Here is a 24,321-nt window from a genome sequence, read left to right on the forward strand (position 1 = left end):
ATTCTTCCGGAGAATGTTAGGAGTATCATACTATGCCACATATTTACAGAGAAGCGTTGTAATCTCCAAAACAGCATGTGGGTTTTCTTTTGGAGCACCGATGTGAGTTACGATTGTTATTTAGGCCGTCCATTCGTAGTGTCCACCAGATGAACGTGGAAGATCGATACATGTAGAGGTCGTGCGTGTGCTTTTTGAAAGACTAATTCTAGAAAGTGGAAAATAAAATTTCCACTTTGCCCACAGTAAGTTAATTAGGAAATTAAGATTAAATGTGATAGCTGACTACTGCACCTGCCTCCCGCGGTTAAGTGAAAACACGAGCAAACACCCTTGACTTTGGTAATCTGAGTTTAGGAACTCGTCTTCCACATTCTTTACAAGCACAAGCAGCGTTTCCATAACGAACTCCCACAGAATACCATACTGGCTTACTCACAAAATACACACACAAAAAAACACGGCGCACCATGAAGGAGTTACCCGAATGTACATGTACAGACATGCAAATGATTACAGTTTCACAAAAACTGAATGAGTTATTCGAGAGAAAGGACTTCACAAATTGAACAAATCAGTATCGTTCTGGACCGCCTCTAGCCCTTACGCAGGCAGTTATTCGGTTTGGCGTTTATTGTCAGAGTTGTTGGATGTCTTCCTGTGGGATGTCGCTCCGAATTATGTTCAACTGGCGCGTTAGATCGTCAAAATTCTGAGCTGTTGCAGAGCCCCACCCATAGCGCTCCAAACATTTTCAATTGGGCAGAGATCCTACTGCCTTGCTGGCCAAGGTAGAGTTTGTCAAGCTCCAAGACAAGCAATAGAAACTCTCGCCGTGTGCGGAGGGGCGTTCTCTTGCTGAAATGTTAGCCGATGGCTTGCCAGGAAGGGCAATAAAACCGTTTGTAAAATATAGTAACTTACCACTGTTGTTTTAGGCAGGGTAAAGGCACCAATGAAGTAGTTGTGGCATTACTATTGATAACAGATGCTCGACCTGGAGAAGGCGTTAGAAATTTAAAATCGTGCAATATGTTAGAAATGCTGAGAAAAATAGGGATAAGCTATAGGAAAACAAGAGTAATATAAAATATGCACAAGAACTGAGAGGGAAGAATAAGAGTGGAAGACAAGGAACGAAGTAAAGGGTGCATACGCTGAAGAAGAAATGCCGGAAGTAAAAGAAAGATTCAAGGGTGGTATTAATATAGAGGTAAACAGATATCCCTGTTAAAATACGTCCAGTAAAATGAGGAAGAATTGTAGCACCTGTTGAATAGAATGAAGAGTGTAATGAATACAGTATATGGATTGAGAAGAAATCGAAGAAAGATATAGTGAGAAATAGTGATCACGATGTAGATGAAGTTAAGGAATTCTGCTATCTAGGCAGTAAATTATCCATTACAGACGGAGCAAGGAGGATATAAGAAGCACACTTGCACCAGGAGAAAGGATATTCCTGACCAAGAAAATTCTACTGATAACAAACATGTCTTCATCTGATCAAGAAATTTTGAGAATGTACGTTTGGAGCACAGCATTGTGTGGTAGTGAAACATGGACTGCGAGAAACCCGTAACAAAAGAGAACCAAAGCATTTCAGATGCGGCGCTACAAAGTAATATTGAAAATAGGTGGACTGATAAGGGTGATTTTCCCGGCAGAAAAGGCGAGGAAGAGTTTATATGTGAAACACTGACAAGAAGAAGTGGTTTGATGCTCTGGGCGTGGGTGAGGCGAAGGCCCGGTGAACGTCATCTGCCACCATCTGTAACGCCAACAGTAAAATTTGGTGGCGGTGGTATTATGGTGTGGTCGTGTTTTTCATGGAGGGGACTTCAAAATATGGTTGAAATGCCTCTGAGCACTATGGGACATCACAAATGAGGTCATCAGTCCCCTAGAACGTAGAACTGCTTAAAGCTAACTAACCTAAGGACATCACACACAACCATGCCCGAGTCGGAATTCGAACCTGCGACCGCAGCGCTCGCGCGGTTCCCGACTGAAGCGCCTAGAACCACTCGGCCAAAACGGCTGGCGGAGGGGGCTTGCACTCCTTGTTGTTTAGTGTGGCACTATCACAGTACAGGCCTCTATCAATGTTTTGAGCAGCTTCTTTCTTCCCACAGTTGATGAGCAATTCGGTGATGGCGACTGCGTCTTTCAACACGATCGAGCGCCTGTTTGTAATGCACGATCTGTGACGGAGTGGTTACACGCCAATAACATTCCTACAATGGACTGGCCTGCACAGAGTCCTGACCCGAATCCTACAGAACACCTTGGAACGTCAACTTCGTACCAGGCCTCACCGACCGACATCGATACCTCTCCTCAGTGCAGCACTCCGTGAAGAATGGGCTACCATTCTCGAAGAAACCTTCCAGCATCTGTCTGAACGTATGCCTGCGAGAGTGGAATCTGTCACCAAGGCTAAGGGTGGGCCAGAACCATATTGAATAGCAGTATTACCGATGCAGGACGCTACGAACTTGTAAGTCATTTTCAGCCAGATGCCCTGATACATTTGTTCACGTAGTGTACCAACAGAATATTACGGTAAGGAACCGTTACTTACGATTTCTCCGTACCTGGTGCCTATGGTGACGCTGTGGAAGTGACTTACATTTGTTCGATCAACAACCGATCAAAAATGCATGTAACTGCCATGACAGAATCAAGCACCATTGTATGGTAGCATGATCGGCACTTCGAAGTTCACTACGTCAGACCAGTCAGTGCCCCTTGTATCAACGCAGTCACACTCAGTGAGACATACCGGTCAGCTAGTAGATGTTTCGCTGAACCTCGGCGGGAATAGACTTCACGGGCGGCGAATATCCTTTCACCTGGGACACAGCGAAGAGACAGCGTCATTTATGTCGCCCATTCGCCTCGATCAGCAGCCTCGCCGAGATATTTACGTTGAACAGCGCATTTCCCATCGTGGTACAATTCACTGGCGTTTCTGTTATTCCTTGTCAGCTTCGTATTTCTTCTTTTTACTTCTTAACCGACGTCTGCACTGCGTTTTGCTTTTTCTTTTGCAGACAATAACTCTTTTAAAGTGTTCTATATTTTTCGTGCTGTACCTTTATGCCCGTCGATAAATAACCTTTCATTCCTTCACTATCTCTATCATGCAGCTGTTTAATAGTAACTGTGATGAGGGGCTCCTCTTATGGTGAATATGCTGTGACAAACGAAAATCTGAACCCATCAAAGATTCGAGCAGTCGCACGTCGCGATGACAGATACAGTCATTCGATCTCATTCCTCGTTTTCGACGAAACAAACAAAGTTGTTCCTCTCTGGAGTAGCACAACAGGGGGAATGAGCTGATGAATGTTTGTTTTACTGATGTACCTGTTCTTCATATTGATGCTGTGAATATTTTATTTAGAAAGTTTTATATATTTGACAAACGCTGTAGATATGCAGCAACTGAATTATACCATATCGCGTCATTGCTCTTCATTGCTTTCATCTGCATTGTTCCTTTTCATTTTTTTAAAACATTAACTTCATTTTATGTTTCCGATTTTTTAACACGTACTGCAAAATTAATTTTTGCTCGGCTTAATTTCTCATCAGAATTTATCCGAAGAAATTTTGATGGCTAATTATTAACTAATGCACAAGTAGTGATATTATCATTAGAATAGTACACTTTTCTGTGCAAAATTGAATATGTTGGTTTTTTAATTAAGAAAGAGACCAGTTGGAAATTTTTTAAAATATTGTTTATAATTTCATACGTCCTGCATTCGTCATTTGAAAAAGCAATAAATTCTCCTTGATGTCTTTTAAATAATAAGTTATTTGCAAGGACAGTCAGCGCTGGAACTAAGATTAAATCTTGTGGAACACACAATAAACATTTCTCCGGATTATTCGGAATGATATGCACAAATTTGACTGTTCTGTTACAATTTATGTTTTGTGCTTCACGAATCGAAAGCAGCACTTTGATGTGTACAATTTGCATTTGTATACTTGAAGTGCTGCTGTCAGCAGAACGCCGCTAAACAGAGCCACCCGGTGTGTTGCAGGTGTGGAACGACTACCAGCTGCAGTGGGACGAGGCGGACTACGGAGGAATCGGCGTTCTGCGTCTGCCGCCCGACAAAGTCTGGAAGCCGGATATCGTGCTCTTCAACAAGTGAGTGCGCGCTGCCTTCTGCAGGACGCTATATTAGCAGCACTTCCCCCACGAACCGTGGAACTTGCCGTTGTGAGGTAGCTTACATGCCTCAATGAGTCAGATAGCCATACCGCAGGTGCAACCACAACTGAGGACTATCTATTGAGGAGGGGTAGCAGCCTTTTCGGTAGTTGCAGGCACAGCAGTCTGAATGATCGACTGATCTGCCGCAACACCAATCAACATGGCCATGCTGTACTGGTTCGAACAGCTGAAAACAAGGGGAAATTACAGCTGTTATTTTTCCCGAGGGAATGCACCTCTGCTGTATGGTTAAATGATGATGTCATTCTCATAGGTAAATTAATACGCAGATAAAAGCTATTACGCAGGTAAAATGGTTCCCATTTCGCATCTCGAGCAGGGGACTGCTCAAAAGGATGTCGTCATCAGGAAAAACAAGATTGACAATCTGTGGGTCGGAGGTTGGTATGTTAGATCCCTTAGTCGGGCAGGTAGGTTAGAAAATTTAGAAAGGGAGGTGCACAGTTTGATGTTAGCTACACTGAGGATTAGTGAAGTTTGGTGGCAGGACGAACAGGACCTTTAGTCAGGCGAATGCAGGGTTATACACTCAGAATCAAATAGGAGTAACGCAGGGGTACGTCTAATAATGAAACAGAATATAGGAACGTAGGTGAGCTACTGCGAACAGCACAGTGAACGCGTCACCGTAGCATGGTAGACAAGCAGCCAGTACCTACCAGAAAAATACGACTTTGTATGCCAACTAACTCCACAGATGATGAAGAAAAACATGTATGATGAGATAGGAGAAATTATTTAGATGCTTTAATGAGTGGAAAATTTCTTATACGGCACTGGAATTCGGTAGTAGGAAAAGAAAGAGAAGGAAAAATTGTAGGTAAATCTGGACTGGCGGGAAGGGAATGAAAAAGGAAGCTACCTGGCAGAATTTTTCACTTAGTTTAAGAATCATGAAGCAATTTTTCATACGTGGAAGACATGTGGAGACACCGGAAGGTTGCAGATTGATTATATAATGGTGAGACAGAGATTTTGGAAGCAGACTTTCAACTGTAAGACATTTTCTGGGGCGGATGTGGACTATGGCCACAATTTATTGGTTATGAAGTGTAGATTAAAACTGAAGAAATTGCGAAAAGGTAGGAAATTAAGGAGACAGGATCTGTATAAGTTGAAAGAACCGAAGGCTGCTAAGAATTTCCAAGAAAGCTATCCATTACCTGCAGCAGGGGAAGGAAATACAATAGAAGACAAATGTGTGTTGATGGTGGTGGTTAGTGTTTAACGTCCCGTCGACAACTAGGTCAATAGAGACGGAGCGCAAGCTCGGGTTAGGGAAGGATTTGGAAGGAAATCGGCCGTGCCCTTTCAAAGGAACCATCCCGGCATTTGCCTGAAACGATTTAGGGAAATCACGGAAAACCTAAATCAGGATGGCTGGAGACGGGATTGAACCGTCGTCCTCCCGAATGCGAGTCCAGTGTACTAACCACTGCGCCACCTCGCTCGGTAATGTGTGTTGAGAGACGAAATAGTGAAGGCAGCCGGTATCAAATAGATAAAAGGACAACACCTAGTAGAAATCCTTGGATATCACAGAGAATATTGAGCTTAATTGATAAAAAAAATAAAATATAAATATACAGCACATGAAGCCGGCAAAGGGAATACGAACGTCTAATAAATGAGACTGACACAAAATGCAAAATGTCAAAGCACGGCTGGGTAGAGTAGCGGGATATAAAAGCATATCTAATTAGGGGAATGATAAATAACGCCTTTAGGAAAATTAAAGATCCGTTTGGAGAAAAGAAAAGTTGCTATATGGACATCAGCAGCTCAGATGAAAAATCAGTACTAAACAAAGAAGGGAAACCTGAAAGGTGGAAGGAGTATAAAGGGTGTGACGATTAAAACAGGCCACCATAAATACATCTAGAGTGAATCAAGATATCGAGGTGCTGCTTTTGCCAAGGTATAGCGGATAATATGGTGAATTTCCTGGCGCTCACAAGTAATTTTTATCGCTTATAGTCGCCGAATCGACACCGACTTCTTTCTGTCTGATGGAACAATACACTTTCTTCTAGATCTTTTGAAATGAGCCACTAAGAGGACTTCATTGACATAATGTGTATGAGATTTAAACATACAGTATCAAGATAACAACGTCGCAAACAAATGTCACGCTGTCAGAGGAAGAGGTTCCACAAACATCTGCCTTACTATCTCAAATGTAAACAGACAGGTAAACCAGGTATGTATCTTGTGTTTACCCGTCGGCTAGAAGACCATCGTCTGTGTTCTGCAATCAGATAACTTGCTCTTAAAGGTATTGAGACAATGTATAAGACAGTCGAAAAAGTGACTACCGTTTATGGAGAATATCGCCAGACTATTTGAGCAGCGGTTCGGTTGTATGCTGAAAAGTACCCAGATTGTGCCAAGCGCACACTATATGTAACATTATATTTTACAAAAAACTTTGTAGGAATTAGAAGTGTGGGATGTAGATGAATAAAATACGCTAAGTAAAAAGAAGAGCAAATGATGAAAGAAGTGAAACAAACATTTTAGCAGCAATAACACACAACGCAAATGCCAATAGGAGCCATATCTGAAGTACGACAGGGATCAATCAAACTAGTGTTCTATGAACAATCCATTGCATTTCAACCTTTCCATATTTTGTATCTGCAGCTGCAGCTTCAGGGCAATGATTTCCAAAATTGGTTACAGTTTCCCGAATGTAATCAATGAAAAGTGTAAAGTGATGTGGCATATCTATACAAAACTTCATTTAAGAAGGAAACATCGTTTGCAAACCATGGGCAAATCAGTCTCCGCAGTATGAACTGTTAGTCGGTTGAGAATCTACGCTGAATGAAAGAAGTAGATGTGAATAAAGTTGTACGTCTACATAGTTTGGTGCGTGTTTTTCAAGACCTGCGTCATTGGTCCCTGTTATATTGGTGGGAATCTAAATACACTCGAGTATCTCGGCTTCCTAAGATATGCTGTTGCAGCAGTAATTGAAAGACATCCCACGGCATATAAGGCAATCAGTGTGGTACCGTCATGACAAACGTGCCTCTAGTGTAATGGTAAACCCTAAAGTTTTGGAGAGCATCTGAACGGTTGTTCAGGAAACGCAAAATGGTTTGCACATTCACAGAACTGAACACTTCTACCCCTTTACATGTGGCGAAAATTAAAACAAGAGGTCTATTAGGAAACAGTGACGACTCCCTAAGACATGAAATGTTTTATAACAAGGGCCTGCACTACCGTTATCCCCAGATGAAATTCATAGCTCAGTATTGTTTCTCCAGAATTTATTTTATAGGGTGTAGCAGTGCTAAAGGCCAACATTTTGAGATCTTGGCATGGAAGCCGAGATAATAAACACTCGAACTGTACGTTGAAGTTCTCTTAGAAACTTTTTTAAATGCCACAGAAAAAAGCATATAGTTCCACTTAAAAAATGAAGTCACTGTCGTAATTCTCTAAACATAAACGATAAAGACTGCTTGCGAACGTCAGGAAATACGTTACAATGTTCGCTATAACTTGGCGAAAACCGCATCTAGATATATTTATTCATTGTCGATATATTTGGCTTGTCTTACCTACCCCACCTTGTGTAGAAGCGCTGTAAGAGGGAAATGTTTTTGAGGAAAATATTACAGAAAGGGAAGAGGACTCAGCTGAAGATGGTATGAGAGATATGATGCTGCGAGAAAATTTGACTGAACACTGAAAGACTTAAGTCGAAACCATGCCATGATTGTGAACGATGCTCCGTCAGAACTACTGATAGCCTTGGGAGAACCAGCCACGACAAAACTTCGTCCCCTGGTATGCAAGATAAATGAGATAGGCCAAATGCCCTCAGACTTCAAAAAGAATGTAGTAGTTCCAATTCCGTAGTAAGCAGGTGCTGATAGCTGCCAATACTACCGAAGTATCAGTTTAAGAAGACATGTTTTCAAAATACTAACAGAAATTCTTTTCGGAAAAGTGGAGTAACTGTAGAAGCCGACCTCGGGGAAGATCAGCTTGAATTCCAGAGAAATTTAGGAACACGCGAGGCAAATCTATATTTACAGCTTTTGTAGATTTTCTGAGGGAATTACGTTAGGAAACGAGACACCAAGAGCAGTGGATGTGTTTTGCTATTTGGGCAGTAAAATAACTAATGACTGTCGAAGTAAAGAGGATGAAAAATGTAGCTTGGCAATTCCAAGAAGTGTGTTTCTGAGCAAGAGAAATTTGGTTAACACCAATTTACTACTGGATGAAGTATGGGGGCAAATGTATTATAGGGAGATCAAGAGATGAATACACCGAGCAAGTTCGTAAGGATGGAGGTTGCAGTAGTTATTCGAAGACGAAGAGTCTTGCACAGAATACAGCAGCATTGAAAGATGCATCAAACGCCACAACAAAATATTAACAGCCAAGTTTTTAAGTCTCGCTTTTGGGCTCTACAGTAAATGTTTATCAAGGGCTACACCTTAATGGTTTATTCTCGCACAAGCAAACATATATAGTAAATTTTGGTGATCATGGTCGCAATAAAATCTAGTTACAATTTGATGGTTACCTCTTTCAGTTGACAGACAACTATCGTCAGATCTATGGAGATAAACAGAAAAATTAGCTTTTAGGTAATGTGAAAACCTGACAAAATTTAATAAAATTAGTTTCTTATAAAAGTATAAAAACAAAAAAATAATAAAAATGTACCAAGCTTTTCCTAGAATTTGTCCCAGTGTGTTGACCACAATATCGTGATCAACCGTAACTCTGTCTTCCAGAGTCTTCCTGAGTTGTCGTCGACGCATCATCTTTACTGATGTACCTGTTCTTCATATTGGTGCTGTGAATATTTTATTTAGAAAGTTTTATATATTTGACAAACCGGCGAAGAGTTGTATTATTATAAATGAAGCAAGTTCTTAATATGTCAACATAACCGATGTGCAATTAAATTTCTGGGAGACCTGGGAGCCACGCGGGATTAGCCGAGCGGTCTTGGGCGCTGCAGTCATGGACTGTGCGGCTGATCACGGCGGAGGTTCGAGTCCTTCCTCGGACATGGGTGTGTGTGTGTTTATCCTTAGGATAGTTTAGTTTAAGTAGTGTGTAAGTTTAGGGATTGATGACCTTAGCAATAAAGTCTCATAAGATTTCGCACACATTTGAACATTTTTGAGACCTGGGAACCAGGGGATATAGTTAGTTGTTGTCGAAACTGGTCACGAAATAAACTATTTCGCATCAAGCGATCTCCGCTTCTAATATTATAAATTAGCTTACCGCCCGCTACATCGCCGGCGTAGACTATGTGGACTTTACAGATATTTTTGTCTTTTTTTTAAGCGAATTTTTTTGTTCACAAATTGCAACATCTTCTTTACTTTTCACATTAGCATGATATTTTTCGAATGTGTTTCTGGAAAAAATGCGATTCTAGTAGATGGAGTCCTAAGTTCTCGTTCATCATGCCTTTTATCCTATTGTCTAGATATTTCCATAGAAATTTACATCCCCCTAACGTATATCTCTTAGTATCTAACCGAGAAGTGAAATACAAATTTTCATAGAGTTAGTTTTAAAATGTTTTTAACATAATAAATATTTTCTTAAAAATTTTCATCCCCTATGTCACCCCCTTAGGCGTTGAGTTTTCAGAAGCAGCCTTCGGTTCTTTCAACTTATACAGATCCTGCCTCATTAATTTCCTACCTTTTCGCAATTTCTTTAGTTTTAATCTACACTTCATAACCAATAAATTGTGGCCATAGTCCATTTCTAACAGAGATGTCAAATACAAATTTCAGTAGATTCAGCTTTGAAAGTGCTTTCATAATGAAATAATTTCATAAGACTTTTCATTTCCTGTTTCACACTCTAAGAGGGTTGAATTTCCAAAGACGCTGAAACATGTATTTGTTATTTCTAACCAGTGGTTGAATTTTCAAAAATGCTCAAACACGTATTTTTTGTATATCTGGCACCAGTTTTCATAATTCCATATTCAAAATTGCCTTAATATACTCATGTTTTCAAAAAGCCTTTCATCCCTATTTTATCCCTTAAAAGTGGAATTTCGAACAATCTCTTCTTAATCAATACCTACAATGTAAGATCCACACCCACTCCAAACATCAAGTTCCAATCCTTAGCGGCTTGGGCTGGGCGATAATTAGTCAGTGAATCAGTGTGGTCTATTTCACCACCTTAGGAGTTGAATTTCCAAAAAGAATGAAACACGATTTTTTTAAATTTCCAACCGAGAAGTCAAACACTAATATTCTAACATTTAGATTTAAAAATGCTTTCTAAGTGACATGGTTTCATAAAATGTTTCATCCTCTGTTTCACCCCCTGAGTCGGTGGAGTTCCAAAATCAATGAAGTGTATATTTTTCTTATTTTCAATAGAGAAGTCAATACAAATTTTCATGAATGTCGCTTCAAAATTATTGCACAATAAAATCTGTCCATAAAAACATTCATGCCTTCTTACTGCCCCTTATTAGTTGAATTTCCAAAACATAGTAAAACGCTCTTTTTTATTTCTAGCTGAGAAGCCAAATTCAATTTTTCATAGATTTAGCTTTAAAAATGCTTTCATAATGAAATATTTTCATAAAACATTTCACTCCCATTTTACCGCCTTAGGGATCTAATTTCCAAAAACACTGAAGGACTATTTTTATTTGTAACTGAGAAATAAAATGTCAGTTTTAATAGATGTAAATTTAAAAATAGTTTAGTATTTCTTTGATAATGATTTATTTTCAAAAAGTTTCCACACACTTTGTCACCATCATAGAGGTCAAATTTCCGAAAACGCTGAAACACGTATTTCTTTATTTATGACTGAGAATTTTCGTTTTGAAAAACCTTTCAGTCAGTACTTAATCCCCTTACTGCTGAATTTCGAAAAATCCTTTCCTGAACAACGCCTACAGTACAAGATCAACACCCTTTCCAAATTTCAACTTTCTATCCTTAGCGGTTTGGGCTGGTCGAAGGTAAGTCAGCGAGTGAGTCATACAGTCGGACATTGCTTTTTGTATATAGAGAAGATTACAACGTTAGATTGCCCCAACAAGACGTTTAAATTATATAGGATATGTGGCCTGTAGTAGAAAAAGAGCCATGATGTTCTCCCGAGTAGCAAGAAATTCCGGGTTAGTATCCCATTCGGTCTAGGGCAGGGGCTGTCAATGGGGATATGACCATGAGAAAAAGATTGAATAACCAACAAAAGGGTGACATTTTACAAGACGGAGAGTGGAATATCAAACGTTTGGTAGGATAGCTAGAAAACCTGAAAAGAGAAATGCTAAGTCTTAATCTAGATATTAGGGTCGGTGAAGCGAAGTGGAAAGAAGATAAGAATTTCTGGTCAGACGAATATAGGGTAATACCAACAGCAGCATAAAATGGTACGACAGGAGTAGGATTCGTTATGAAAACGAAAGTAGCACAGAGAGTGAGTTACTGTGAACATTCCAGTTATAGGGCTCAAGATAATCGACAGCAAACCATCGCCGACAACAACAGTTCAGGTACACATGCCATTGTCACAAGTCGAAGATGAAAAGATAGAGATAGTAAATGAGTGAATTCAGTATGTAAGGTGAGAGGAAAATCTGATAATCACGGAGGGCAGGGATGCAGTTCTAGAGTAAGGAGTAGAAGAAAGGGTTACAGGAGAATATAGGTTTGGTAGCAGGAATGAGGTGGGGGGGGGGGGGGGGAAGACTGAGTTCTGTAACAAATATCAGACAGTAATGGGGAATATTCTTTTCAAGAATCACAAGAGGGATAGGTATACTTGGAAAAGGCCTGTAGATACGCGAAGATTCCAGCTGGTTTGCATCATGGTCAGACGGAGATTCCAAAATCAGTTGTTGGATTGTAGAGCGTAAGCAGGAGCAGGTGCAGACTCAGATTACAATTTGGTAATTATGAAGAGTAGACTGTAGACTGATCGGTACAAGATTCGTATGGAACTATCTGTGTTTGAGGAAGTGGGATATTTAAGTACTGAAGAACAATGTGATACGTATGAAGTTCGCTGAAGACATAAATGCTACAATAAGGAGTACCAGAGTAGGCAGTTCAGTTGTAGAGGAATGGACGTCTCCAACAAGTGCAACCACAGACACCGGACAGACAAACATAGGCACTAGGAAGGTAACTGCGGACAAATAGTTAACAGATGATGGGAAGAAGGAAATACAAAGTGTTCAGGAAAAGTTGGAAATATAGCAATATAAATCGCTTAGGAAATAAATAAACGGAAAATGCGTGGAAGGTAAGGCGAAATGGCTGCAAGAAGAATTCGACAAAGTCGAGAAAGAAATGAACGTCAGGTCTGATTCATCATACAGAAAGGTCACAACTGTGACATGACAGTGAAATGTCGCTTACAGTTGTGGGTAATGCCAAAACCACAGTGAATAGAGGGGCCGGTAGAAAGTATGGGCTGAACGAGTCTAATGTGTGACGTTCGGATGCTTCAGAAGAAAAATGAAAGAAAGCAGTTTCAAGAAGAAGATCGTTCAGGGGACCGACAACGTATCCGAAACTTGAAGCTATGGTTCTTCCCTGTGTACAAGATAAGAGGAAAGATGGGTCGCCTATCTCACGAGACATTATCCAACTGAAGGCCTTGGAAGACGCAAAAGTCTTAAATGCGCAACAATGAGAATTTCGTGTGAGTATTGCTTGGTGTCGTCGATATACGCAGAGAAATGCTCTTGCTCTCCGACGAAGACCTACACTAACACAGAGAAAGTCATCAGATTTAGAGGAGAAGCTGATCAAGTTCCAGTGCTATGTCATCCATTTGCGTTAAGTGTCATTCACACCCTTTTCACCAGATAAGCAATGCTGACGACACGCCAGTATTTTTTGATATGCCGAGCAAGGTGACAGTGGACATGAAATAGTCAAAAAGTATCTCATTGAGAGGAAACGGGAATGAAAACAATAGAATAACTGTGATGTTAGCTGTTACAGCCGATGGTGGAAAATTACCCTCTAATGTCACTCTAAAGAGGAAACCCATGTCCAAAGAAAACTATATGCTTAGTGATTCGCTGCCAAGAAAAGGGCTGGATAACAACGCAACTGATGGTTGACTGCTTGTCTACAGTTTGGAATCGCAGTCCTGGAGAGCTGCTTGTTAAGAGGGCCATGCTTGTTTGGGATGCTTTTAAGGGGACGTCTAGCTGCTGTAGCAAAAGATAGACTTGCTGCACAAAAGACAGATCTTGTCTTAACAGCTGGAGCAATGACTTCAAAACTTCAGGTTCTAGACAGGGCCATAAACAAACCGCTAAAGGACACCCTCCGAAAAAGGTATTCAGATTAGCTCCTGGAAGGAGACCATGTTCCTACGCCGTCTGCTAAGACTAAGAACCCACCAGTCATTCTTTTGTGCCACTGCATTCTTGCTTCACGGTCCTCAGTATCTTCAGAGTCCTTCATCAAGGTTTCAAGAAATGCTGCGTATCGGATGCGCTGGATGGGAGTGAGAATGACCGACTGTGGACAGAGAAAGAAGAAAATTTTTTGATAGTTGTAATCGTCATTTGACTGTGCAACAAGTAGATTTCGGCCTGAGGCCATTTTCAAGTGTTACAAGAATCTAAAATCATTAGACCTGAGAAGAACACAAATCACTGACAAACTTGTGTTCTACTCAGGTCTAATGATTTTAGATACTTTTTACAGTTGAAAATGGCCTAAGGCTAAAACCTAGATTGTGTGATGAAACCTGTTGTACAGTCAAATGGCCGTTATATCTTTCAAAAAGTTTTATATGACTGTGACTACACACCAAATTAAAATCATTAATGAAGAGCATGATAGGAGTGAGAGTGATTACGTGAGTACTGGTACTGATAGTAGTGAGAGTAAATAAGACAAAATATGTTGCCAATGTGTTGTACCAAATGTTAGAACAAATGTTTCTGGTAAATATCTACGTCTTATATGTAAGTAAAAATAAATTTTTGGTCATTCTTCTCTGACGGCATGCGGCTTATTGTCGCACACTTTTCTCCCCCTCCAAATTTAGGGGTGCGGCTTATATGCGGCGGCGGCTTATTTTCGGACCAGTACGTTAAGTATTTGTATAGGCTGTCCCAGCTCTTGTGCCTCCCACTGAGAGGTCGCGTGACCACGGACACAGGTGGGCAGGGTTAGGCAAAAGACTGAGGTGCGGGCAGTCAGGAAACCAGGTCGGAGCCGTGACAATTCCGCAGTGGACGAGCACACGCGAACTGGCGTGGCCATGTGGTTGGAGCTTGGAACAGAATCGCTTACTGAGTGAGCTTAGGGGTGCCCAGCCGTGCCCAAGTCCTGTGGAACATCTATGAAACAGACTAATCTATGGGAAGAATGTGGTGAATCCCCCTGGTAACTATAGATTAAGGAAATGTGGAAGTGCTAAAAAATATATAGAAGGATGTGGAATGTGAATCAGAAAAGAGTCCAAGATGCTAGATGCTTGTCCCCAATTGGGGAGGGCTGGCGGCGGTGGTCTCGCGGTTCTATGCGCGCAGTCCAGAACCGTGGGACTGCTACGGTCGCAGGTTCGAATCCTGCCTCGGGCATGGCTGTGTGTGATGTCCTTAGCTTAGTTAGGTTTAAGTAGTTCTAAGTTCTAGGGGACTGATGACCACAGCAGTTGAGTCCCATAGTGCTCAGAGCCATTTGAATTTTTGAAATCTAACATGGTTTTCAGTGAATGAAGGAAACACACTGACAGGGGACTACATTGAAACGGAACTGGCAATATCTTGCAAAAAACTGGTGGGGTTTGTCCATCTCTTTTACACACATCTTTAAGAATGTTGGTTATTTTTGCTTAACCTAGTAGATGTCAATGTATTTTTTCGATTATTATAGCAATGAAGCCAAAAGAGAGGAACTGAATTGACTCTGAGCATGACTTATGATATGCATTGTCTGAAACCAAATCCAGAGCAAAGAAACGTTACAAATAATCAGTAGGGGGTCGTCTCATTTTCAGTCTAATATAAACCCCTCCCAAAAGCACTTAAAGATTTTTATGTTAATTAAATGTCATTCAAAACTTTAGTCAGGTGCTAAATATTGTGTCCGCCTGGTCTGGCGGACAAGAAATTGTTCAGAGGTATTACAATATGACTAAGACATTACTTCTTGAATAAGAAAGAAACAAGATTGAAAATAAAGTCTCTTCTCCAGTAGTGAAAGAACAATTACACTTATATGGAGACCGAAGGCCTGGACGAGGCAGTCACTGCTTACGGAAGAACGAATAAACACAAATACTGCCTAAGTCTGAAGGCCCTTAAGAAGAATATAACACTGCTAGAAATTGCCTTTAACTAGTAAATGCACAGTGCACAACGATGGCCAATTAAAGTCCTGACGATACAGTCTAAAGTTCTGTACACTCAGATACGGTACTAGTTGAAGGCCCAGAAGAGCAGTTCCGTTTAAGAGTTGCGGTGTAATGTAACACGGTCATGTGCGGGTAGAAACAAAGACAAGAAATCTTACAAGCCGACTAGTTGGTCACTGACAAAAGACATGGCATTTTTGTTGCAGCGGCTTCAGAGTGAATTCCTGTTTGAAGGAATCCCTAAGCACTCTACCCATGGCCCAGGAATCTCATTCGGAGTGAACTGGCTGCCTAGGGGCCGTGCGCTGGCCTAAGTGCAGCCCTCTGTGCCAGATTACATTCGGTATTGCTTCCTTTTACTTGACTGGTGTAAGAAAGAGGTTCGAGGAGCCAGCAACAAGTTCTCGCCCTTTGGTCGCCGTGTGGTGGTCGAGTGTGCAGCGGCAGTCCTCGAATATCTTCTGCAATTAATGAGGCTGCTCGTGTAAATCACAAGCAATTTAGGTTGCCAGTTAGGTAGGGGCAAGGCCTACCCACAGCACCAAACGTTGTTTGGGGTATCTGACGATATTTGTTTTTCAGGAGTAATGCTCTAATATCCATTAAGAACCACTGTGCCAAGCGATAGGACGTGGGCATTGGACGGTACATACGATTCTGAAAGGGTAGGACCACGTTCAGGTGGAGGCTTCATTGGGAAAGGGTGCTAGAGGGTACGATACCGTACAGATATTAGGAATGATTTCGCGATCTAGGAGGAGAATTAAAACTACCTGGAAAATCATGTGGAGATGAAGGGAAAATAGATTGTTGGTACGTTTATGGATATTTAGAACAAGTGACATGCTCTGAGTGCTTAAGCTCTGCAGGCTGATAAGGTGGTAGGGAATAGCGTAACATGGAAAACAAGACAGTGCATGTTGTTGAAATAGTGGTCGCAAATTCGTCTCCTGTGCCAAGCTTCTCATCTCTGAGTAGCACTTGCAACCTACGTCCTCAGTTATTTGCTGGATGTATTCTAATACCTGTCATCCTGTACAGTTTTTACCCTGTGCAACTCCCTCTAGTACCATGGAAGCTATTCCCAGATGTCATGAAAGGTGTCCCATCACCCTGTTCCTTCTTCTTTGCAGTGTTTTTTCCATATTCTGTTCCTCAATATTTCTGTGGAGAACCTCCTCATTCCTTCATCAGTCCACCTAGTTATCAGTACTCTTCTGTACAACATCTCAAATGCTTCGATTCTCGTCTTTTCCGCTATTGTCACAGTCCGTCAATGGACTTTTTTGCTGCCGAGCTAGATGAATTACTTAACTTCATTTACTTCGTGATCACCAGTTTTGATATTACGTTTCTCGCTGTTCTCGTTTCTGCTGCTTCTAAAAAAAATGGCTCTGAGTACTATGGGACTTAACATCTGAGGTCATCAGTCCCCTAGATCTTAGAACTACTTAAACCTAACTAACCTAAGGACATCACACACATCCATGCCCGAGGCAGGATTTGAACCTGCGACCGTAGCAGTCGCGCGGTTCCGGACTGAAGCGCCTAGAACCGCTCGGCCACCGCGGCCGGCACTGCTTCTCATTCCTTTCGTCTTTCTTCAATTTACTCTCAGTCTACATTCCATACTCATCTGAGTGTTCATTTCACTGAGGATAGCAATGTCGTCAGCGAATCTTATCGTTGATATCCTTTCACCTTCAATTTTAATTCCGCTCTTGAAACTTTCTTTTATTTCCGTCATTCCTTCTTCGATGTATAGACTGAATACTAGGAGCGAAAGATTATACCTCCGTCTTACACCCTTTTTAACCAGAGCACTTCGTTCTTTGTTTTCCAGTCGTACTGTTCCCTCTTGATTCTTGTAGATATTGTACCCTTCTTTCCTTATAGGCTAACCCCATTTTTCTCATAACTTCGAACATTGTGAATCATTTTACATTGACGAACGTTTTTTCCAAGTCGATATGTCCTATGAACGTGTCTTTACTTTTCTTCAGTCCGGGAACCATTATCAACTGCAATGTCAGACCTGGCTCTCTGGCGCCTTTACCTTTCCTGAAGCCAAACTGATTGTCATCTAAAAGACCCACAATTTTCTTTTCCTTTCTCCTATATAGTATTCTTGTCAGAAACTTTGATGCATGGGCTGTTAAGCTGATAAGCTGATTGTGCTATAATTATCGCACTTATCGACTATTGCAGTCTTCAGAACTGTGTGGCCCTGAGCAGTATGGGACTTAACATCTGAGGTCATCAGTCCCCTAGAACTTAGAACTACTTAAACCTAACTAACCTAAGGACATCACACACATCCATGCCCGAGACAGGATTCGAACCTGCGACCGGAGCGGTCTCACGGTTCCAGACTGAAGCGCCTAGAACCGCTCGGCCCCACCGGCCGGCTAGAACTGTGTGGATGATGCTATTCCTAAGTCAGATGGTATATCGCCAGCCTCATACATTCTACACACCAACGTGAACAGTCGTTCTGTTGCCACTTCCCCCAATGATTTTAGACACTCTGATGGAATATTATCCATCCCTTCTGCCTTATTTTTACATTCAGTCTTCGAAAGCTCTTTTAAGTTCTGATTGTAATACTGAATTCCCTATCTCTCCTGTATCGACTCATTCTCTTCTTCTATCACATCACCATAAAAGTCTTTCCCCTCATAGAGGCCTTCGGTGTAATTTTCCACCTATCTGCTCTCTCCTCTACATTTTACAGTGAAATTCCCATTCGACCCTTAACGTTACCTTCCTTGCTTTTACTTTCATCGAAGGTAGTTTCAACTATTCGATAAGCTCAGTCAGTGGCTCCAACACCGTGCTAGGTGGCGCAGTAGTTAGCACACTGGACTCGCATTCGGGAGGACGACGGTTCAATCCCGCGTCCGGCCATTCTGATTTAGGTTTCCCTAAATTCCTTTGAAATGGCGCGGCCGACTTCCTTCCCTAATGCGATGAGACCGATGACCTCGCTGTTTGGTCTCTTCCCCCAAACAATCCAATCCTTCCAACAATCATTTCTTTTTCGATTTATTCACATTTTTCATGTAGCTACTTCGCTTTGATTTCCTTCTTTCCCCGATCAACTGACGTGTGTCTTCTGTTACCCACGGTTTCGTCGCAGTTACCTATGCTTTGATTTCCAGCTTCTGTTATTTCCCTTTTTTGATATGTACTTTCCTCTTCAATTGACCTACCTGCTGAGCTATTCATTATAGCGTAATCTGCAGCCTCAGAGACATTCAAGAGTGTCTCCTCATTCCTTAATACTTCCACATCCCACTTCTTTGCACATTGATTCTTCTGGGCTAGTCTCTTAAATTTCAGCCTAAAATGTGATCTGAGCACATATCTGCTCCTGGGTAACAGCAATGATTTCGAAATCGCTGTCTGGTATTGTGTTATCTAACTGAAATCTTCCCGTATATTCCGACATTTTTAAAGTATATCTCCATCTCTTCTCATTCTTGAATAGTGTATTCGCTGTTATTAGCTGAAAGGTGTTGCAGAACACAATTAGTCTTTCTTCTCTCTCATTCCTAGCACCAAGCCCTTATTCTCCGAAAACTCTTTTTTCTATTCCTTCCCCAACAACCGCAGAGTGATTTCAGGTGTGCCGCAGGGGAGTGTCATAGGACCGTTGCTGTTCACGATGTACATAAATGACCTGGTGGATGACATCGGAAGTTCACTGAGGCTTTTTGCAGATGATGCTGTGGTGTATCGAGAGGTTGCAACAATGGAAAATTGTACTGAAATGCAGGTGGATCTGCAGCGAATTGACACATGGTGCACGGAATGGCAATTGAATCTCAATGTAGACAAGTGTAATGTGATGCGAATACATAGAAAGATAGGTCCCTTATCATTTAGCTACAAAATAGCAGGTCAGCAACTGGAAGCAGTTAATTCCATGAATTATCTGGGAGTACGCATTAGGAGTGATTTAAAATGGAATGAACATATAAAGTTGATCGTCGGTAAAGCAGATGCCAGACTGAAATTCATTGGAAGAATCGTAAGGAATTGCAATCCGACAACAAAGGAAGTAGGTTACACTACGCTTGTGCGCCCACTGCTTGAATACTGCTCAGCAGTGTGGGATCCGCACCAGATAGGGTTGATAGAAGAGATAGAGAAGATCCAACGGAGAGCAGCGCGCTTCGTTACAGGATCATTTAGTAATCGCGAAAGCGTTACGGAGATGATAGATAAACTCCAGTGGAAGACTCTGCAGGAGAGACGCTCAGTAGCTCGGTACGGGCTTTTGTTGAAGTTTCGAGAACATACCTTCACCGAAGAATCAAGCAGTATATTGCTCCCTTCTACGTATATCTCGCGAAGAGACCATGAGGATAAAATCAGAGAGATTAGAGCCCACACAGAAGCATACCGACAATCCTTTTTTCCACGTACAGTACGAGACTGGAATAGAAGGGAGAACCGATAGAGGTACTCAGGGTACCCTCCGCCACACACTGTCAGGTAGCTTGCGGAGTATGGATGTAGATGTAGATGTAGATTCCAGTCTCCCATGACTATTAGACATTCATGTCCTTTTCCATACTGATTACACTCCAGCACCATCATATATTTTCGTGTATCTCTTCATCTTTTGCTTGGGGCGTCGGCATGTGCATCTGAACTATTGTTGTCGGTGTTGGTTTTCTGTCGATTCTGGTGAAGACATACCTACCATTGAATTGTTCACAGTCACTCTCTGTCCTATCTCTCTCTAGATCGAATGTTTTATTCATCTCTGACGTAGTCGCCGAGTGAATGTTAAACTACAATCTTTCTTCTTTCCTTCTGAACTATTCTCATCTGTCATTCGGTTTCGAAACGTACGAAGACTGTATATGCATCCTCGAACTGGAAAGTATGTGTGAAGCGAGTGAGTAGTATTTCCCGTGTTATAGTTCCTTAATTCCTTTTCATTTTTCGTAAAAATCGTATGTAGCGAGTAATTCTTTTAACATATCGTTACTGTCTGTAGAAGATGACTCATTGACAAACACCAGAGGCTTAGTGATTTTCAAAGAAAGAGAGAAGCGCAGAAGAAACAGCGAACGCTATTCGATAGGAGGAGGAAAAGTTGGATTTTAATACCCCATTAACAAAGAGGCATAAACATGAAAGCGAGGAAGGATGAGGAAGGAAACTAGTGTTGTACCTTTCGAGGCTATCATCTTGGCGTTTGAATTAAACGATGTAGGGAAACATCTCAAACTGTAAATCGCCAAGGGCGAACAGTGTTTTGAATCGTCGTTCTCCTAATTGTGAGTTGAGCTAGCACTTCGGTAGAAAATTTAACAAATATTCGCAGACATTGTCGTACGCCGTTACTTTTAGCTTCCGAAGGCGGGAACAGAGTAAGTCCTTTGGGCAATATGTGTACCAATCGCTAGGATTTTGTTGTTGTGGTCTTCACTCCAACGGCTAGTTTGATGCTGTTCTCCGTGCAAGCCTCTTCACCTCCGAATAATAGATGCAACCTACATCTGTTTGAGTCTGCTTACTTTATTCACTTCTTCGTCTCCTTCAAAAATTTTTACCCAACATACTTTTCTTCCATTACCAACTTGACGATTCCGTGATGTTTTAAGGTGTCTTCTATCAGTCAATCAGTGGCATAATTTTTTCTCCTCGATTCGATTCAGTGCGTGTCAATTAGTTAGTTTCCACTCACGTAGTCTCCAGCGCCCTTCCGTAGCACCAGACATTCTCTTCTTGGGTCAATTGCTCATTGTCCGCGTTTCTCTTCTGTGAAAGGCTATACTCCACGTACAAGAAGACAATTATTGAACTATTTTAAATAAAATCGTCATAACGTCTGAGCGGTTTGCGTTAAAACGTTCAATCTGCACTGTTGACCGCGGTGCATGATGGGAATTAGTATTCGCATGTATGGTTTGGTTTAGCGACAAAGCCCTCTTTCATTTGGACGTATTCGTCAATAAGCAAAATTGGTGCATTTGTGGAACCGAGAAGCCATATTTCGCGATCGAGAAGTCTCTTCATCCTCAACGGGTGACTGTGCAATGTCCAGTCACGGAACAATCGGTGCGATATTCCTTTATGGCGCGGTGTCTACCCAGCGGTAACTGACGGCTTTGGAAGACGATGTCATCCCCATTATCCAAACTGACCCTGATTTCGACAAGATGCGGTTCATGCAAGACGGAGCTCGACCTCATCGAAGCAGGAGAGTGATGTCCTGGAGAAGCACTTTGGGGGCCGCATTCTGGTTGTGGGGTACCCAGAGGCCAGTGGCATGGGCCTCGATTAGCCGCCATATTCTCCTAATCTGAACACATGCGACCCCTTTTTTGGGTCTATGTTAAAGACAAGGTGTACAGTGACAACCCCAAAACCATTACTGAGCTGATAACAGCCTCTCAGGAGGTCATCGACAATATCGATCACGCAGAATTTTGCTATTCGTCTGCGCAACATCATCGCCAATGATGGCAGGGGTATCGAATATGTCATAAACTAAATCCGAATAGCTGTAGTGACGTTTACATGTTGAATAGAGTGTGTGCATTCCGTAGGTTGTAACTAATTTACGTTCTTTTTTCATATAGTTCAATTATTGTCACCCAGTACACACATTCACTAACACTAAAATTTATATTAGATGTTAACAAATTCCAGTTTCTCAGACTTCTTTTTTTGCTATACCTAATCTCCATTTTATATTCTTGCTACTTTTACCGTCATCAGTAAATTGCTGCCCAAAAAGCAAAACTGGTCTACTACTTTTAGTCTCTCATTTCCTCTCTTAGCATCGCGTAATTTAATTCGTGTACATTCCTTTACCTTTATTTTACTTTTAATTCTGTTCATCTTATAACTTATTTTCAAGACACTATCTGCTCCGTTCAACTGCTCTAAATCCTTTGCGATCTGTGATAGAATTTCAACAGCACCAGCAAACCTCGCCGTTGTTTCTCCTTCTCCCTGAACTTAAACCGCATTTCCAATTTTCTTTTTGGTTTCTTTTATCCCTGGCACAATGCACAGATAATGTCGGGATATCAATTTGGATATTGTTATTTTCTGGGAAGAAACATGTTTTTATTGTGACTCACTTTCTATGAAAAATTGATTCGAACATGGATACGTAATGAATCTCCCTCCCTCACACACTCTTTTACTGCCGTAATCAGAGTAGAAAATGTAAGAGGAACACGGATAGATGATGAATCTCTCCACCTCACATACTCTTTTGCAGCTGTAATCGGAGTAGCTACACACATAAGAGTGGTTCACCTTTCAGCCCTTTTAACGCTGCGTATTGCCAGCTGTAAGCCTTTCTCGTGCAGCGGCGTGGAATAAAGACATAGCTTCCGGTCGCTTTCCTGGCCACCACGCCGTGTTTAACGCTGATTTTCTCCGTATGACTGCAGCTCTGCCGGCCGTGGTGATCTCCACCTGCGCGAGATTATCTCCCGATCGCTGCGCTGAAAATCGGCTGAAACGCTGAGCGGTAAATACGGAATACAATCTTTCTATTCAGTTTCCATCATTTTTTAAACACAGTCTTTTTTATCGGGTGATTCACTTACCACCAAAGACAGAAACACTAGTCACGTTTGTTAATTATCTACATAAAACTAATAATAATAGTAAACACTAATGAGCACTTGATTGAGAAACCTACGCAGTAGTTTGCGGCTTCTCTTTTCGCCCTGATGACGACGTCACATGGACTCCACGACACTCTGAAAGCGCTGGAGAACCACCCTCGTTCGTATCCACCCAGCGAGGCTACATCTAATTTGCTGTCATCGATGATGTGGTGCACAGGACTGACGGGTGGCCGGCCGTTGTGACCCAGCGGTTCTAGGCACTTCAGTCTGGAACCGCGCTGCTGCTACGGTCGCAGGTTCGAATCCTGCCTCGGGCATGGATGTGTGTGATGTCCTTACGTTTAAGTAGTTCTAAGTCTAGGGCACTGATGACCTTAGATGTTAAGTCCCATAGTGCTTACAGGCATTTGAACTGAAGGGTGTCTGTTGAGTCACGTTCCTCAAACGATTCTGACGCTGTCTGGGAGCGTAGAGGTGGTACATCGTTTTGCTGTAGGTACATGTTGCCTACAGGACGCTACAGGTACACAAACCGATGCACATGATGGGACAGTAGCGTCTTGTATAGTAGTTCGTCAGTGAGAGACTACGGCTTACTGTCAACAAGGAAGAGATTTGGGGGGAGGGGGGGGGGGGGGGGGAGCAGGTCGCAGCATCTCCACTCCTCGTCATTACTGCCGAAAACGTGATGATGTCGGCTGGTTGCAGGTGGACATTCACACAAACATAGCGTCTGTTATAAATGCGCATCTTAAGCAAAAGATGGTCGTGTGTCGGTTGATAGGTCTCACTTTGAGCGCAAAGACGATCGCTTCAAATAAGTGGTACGGTGCTTGGCTACTGGCAATGAAAATTCAAACATTTTTCTGGGGATGCCAACATTCTTTGTTAAACACGAGACCGATCCTTGTGCATTGTGTGCGACTCGTGTTCACGATCAGTTTGAATAAATCACAAACAGTTTTAACAAAGATACTGTGTATTGAACCGGGAACCTAGAAACGACGGAGAGGCTTTGTCCCGCCGTGGTTCACAACCCTACAACCGGCCACCCACCCCACACCGAACCAAGGGTTATTGTGCGGTTCGACC

At 41.9% G+C, this 24,321-nt stretch overlaps 1 protein-coding gene across 1 annotated transcript in view; it reads left to right on the top strand.

Annotated features, from left to right (window-relative positions):
* Positions 1-24,321, top strand: part of LOC126272568 (acetylcholine receptor subunit beta-like 1) — a 795,469-nt gene that overhangs the window by 555,698 nt on the left and 215,450 nt on the right. Inside the window, exon 4 of the mRNA XM_049975489.1 lies at positions 4,059-4,168. Within this exon, the coding sequence (XP_049831446.1) occupies positions 4,059-4,168 (110 nt within the window). The remainder of the gene's footprint in view (positions 1-4,058; positions 4,169-24,321) is intronic.

The sequence above is a fragment of the Schistocerca gregaria genome, chromosome 5 (assembly GCF_023897955.1).
Source record: "Schistocerca gregaria isolate iqSchGreg1 chromosome 5, iqSchGreg1.2, whole genome shotgun sequence".
Taxonomy (NCBI): domain Eukaryota; kingdom Metazoa; phylum Arthropoda; class Insecta; order Orthoptera; family Acrididae; genus Schistocerca; species Schistocerca gregaria.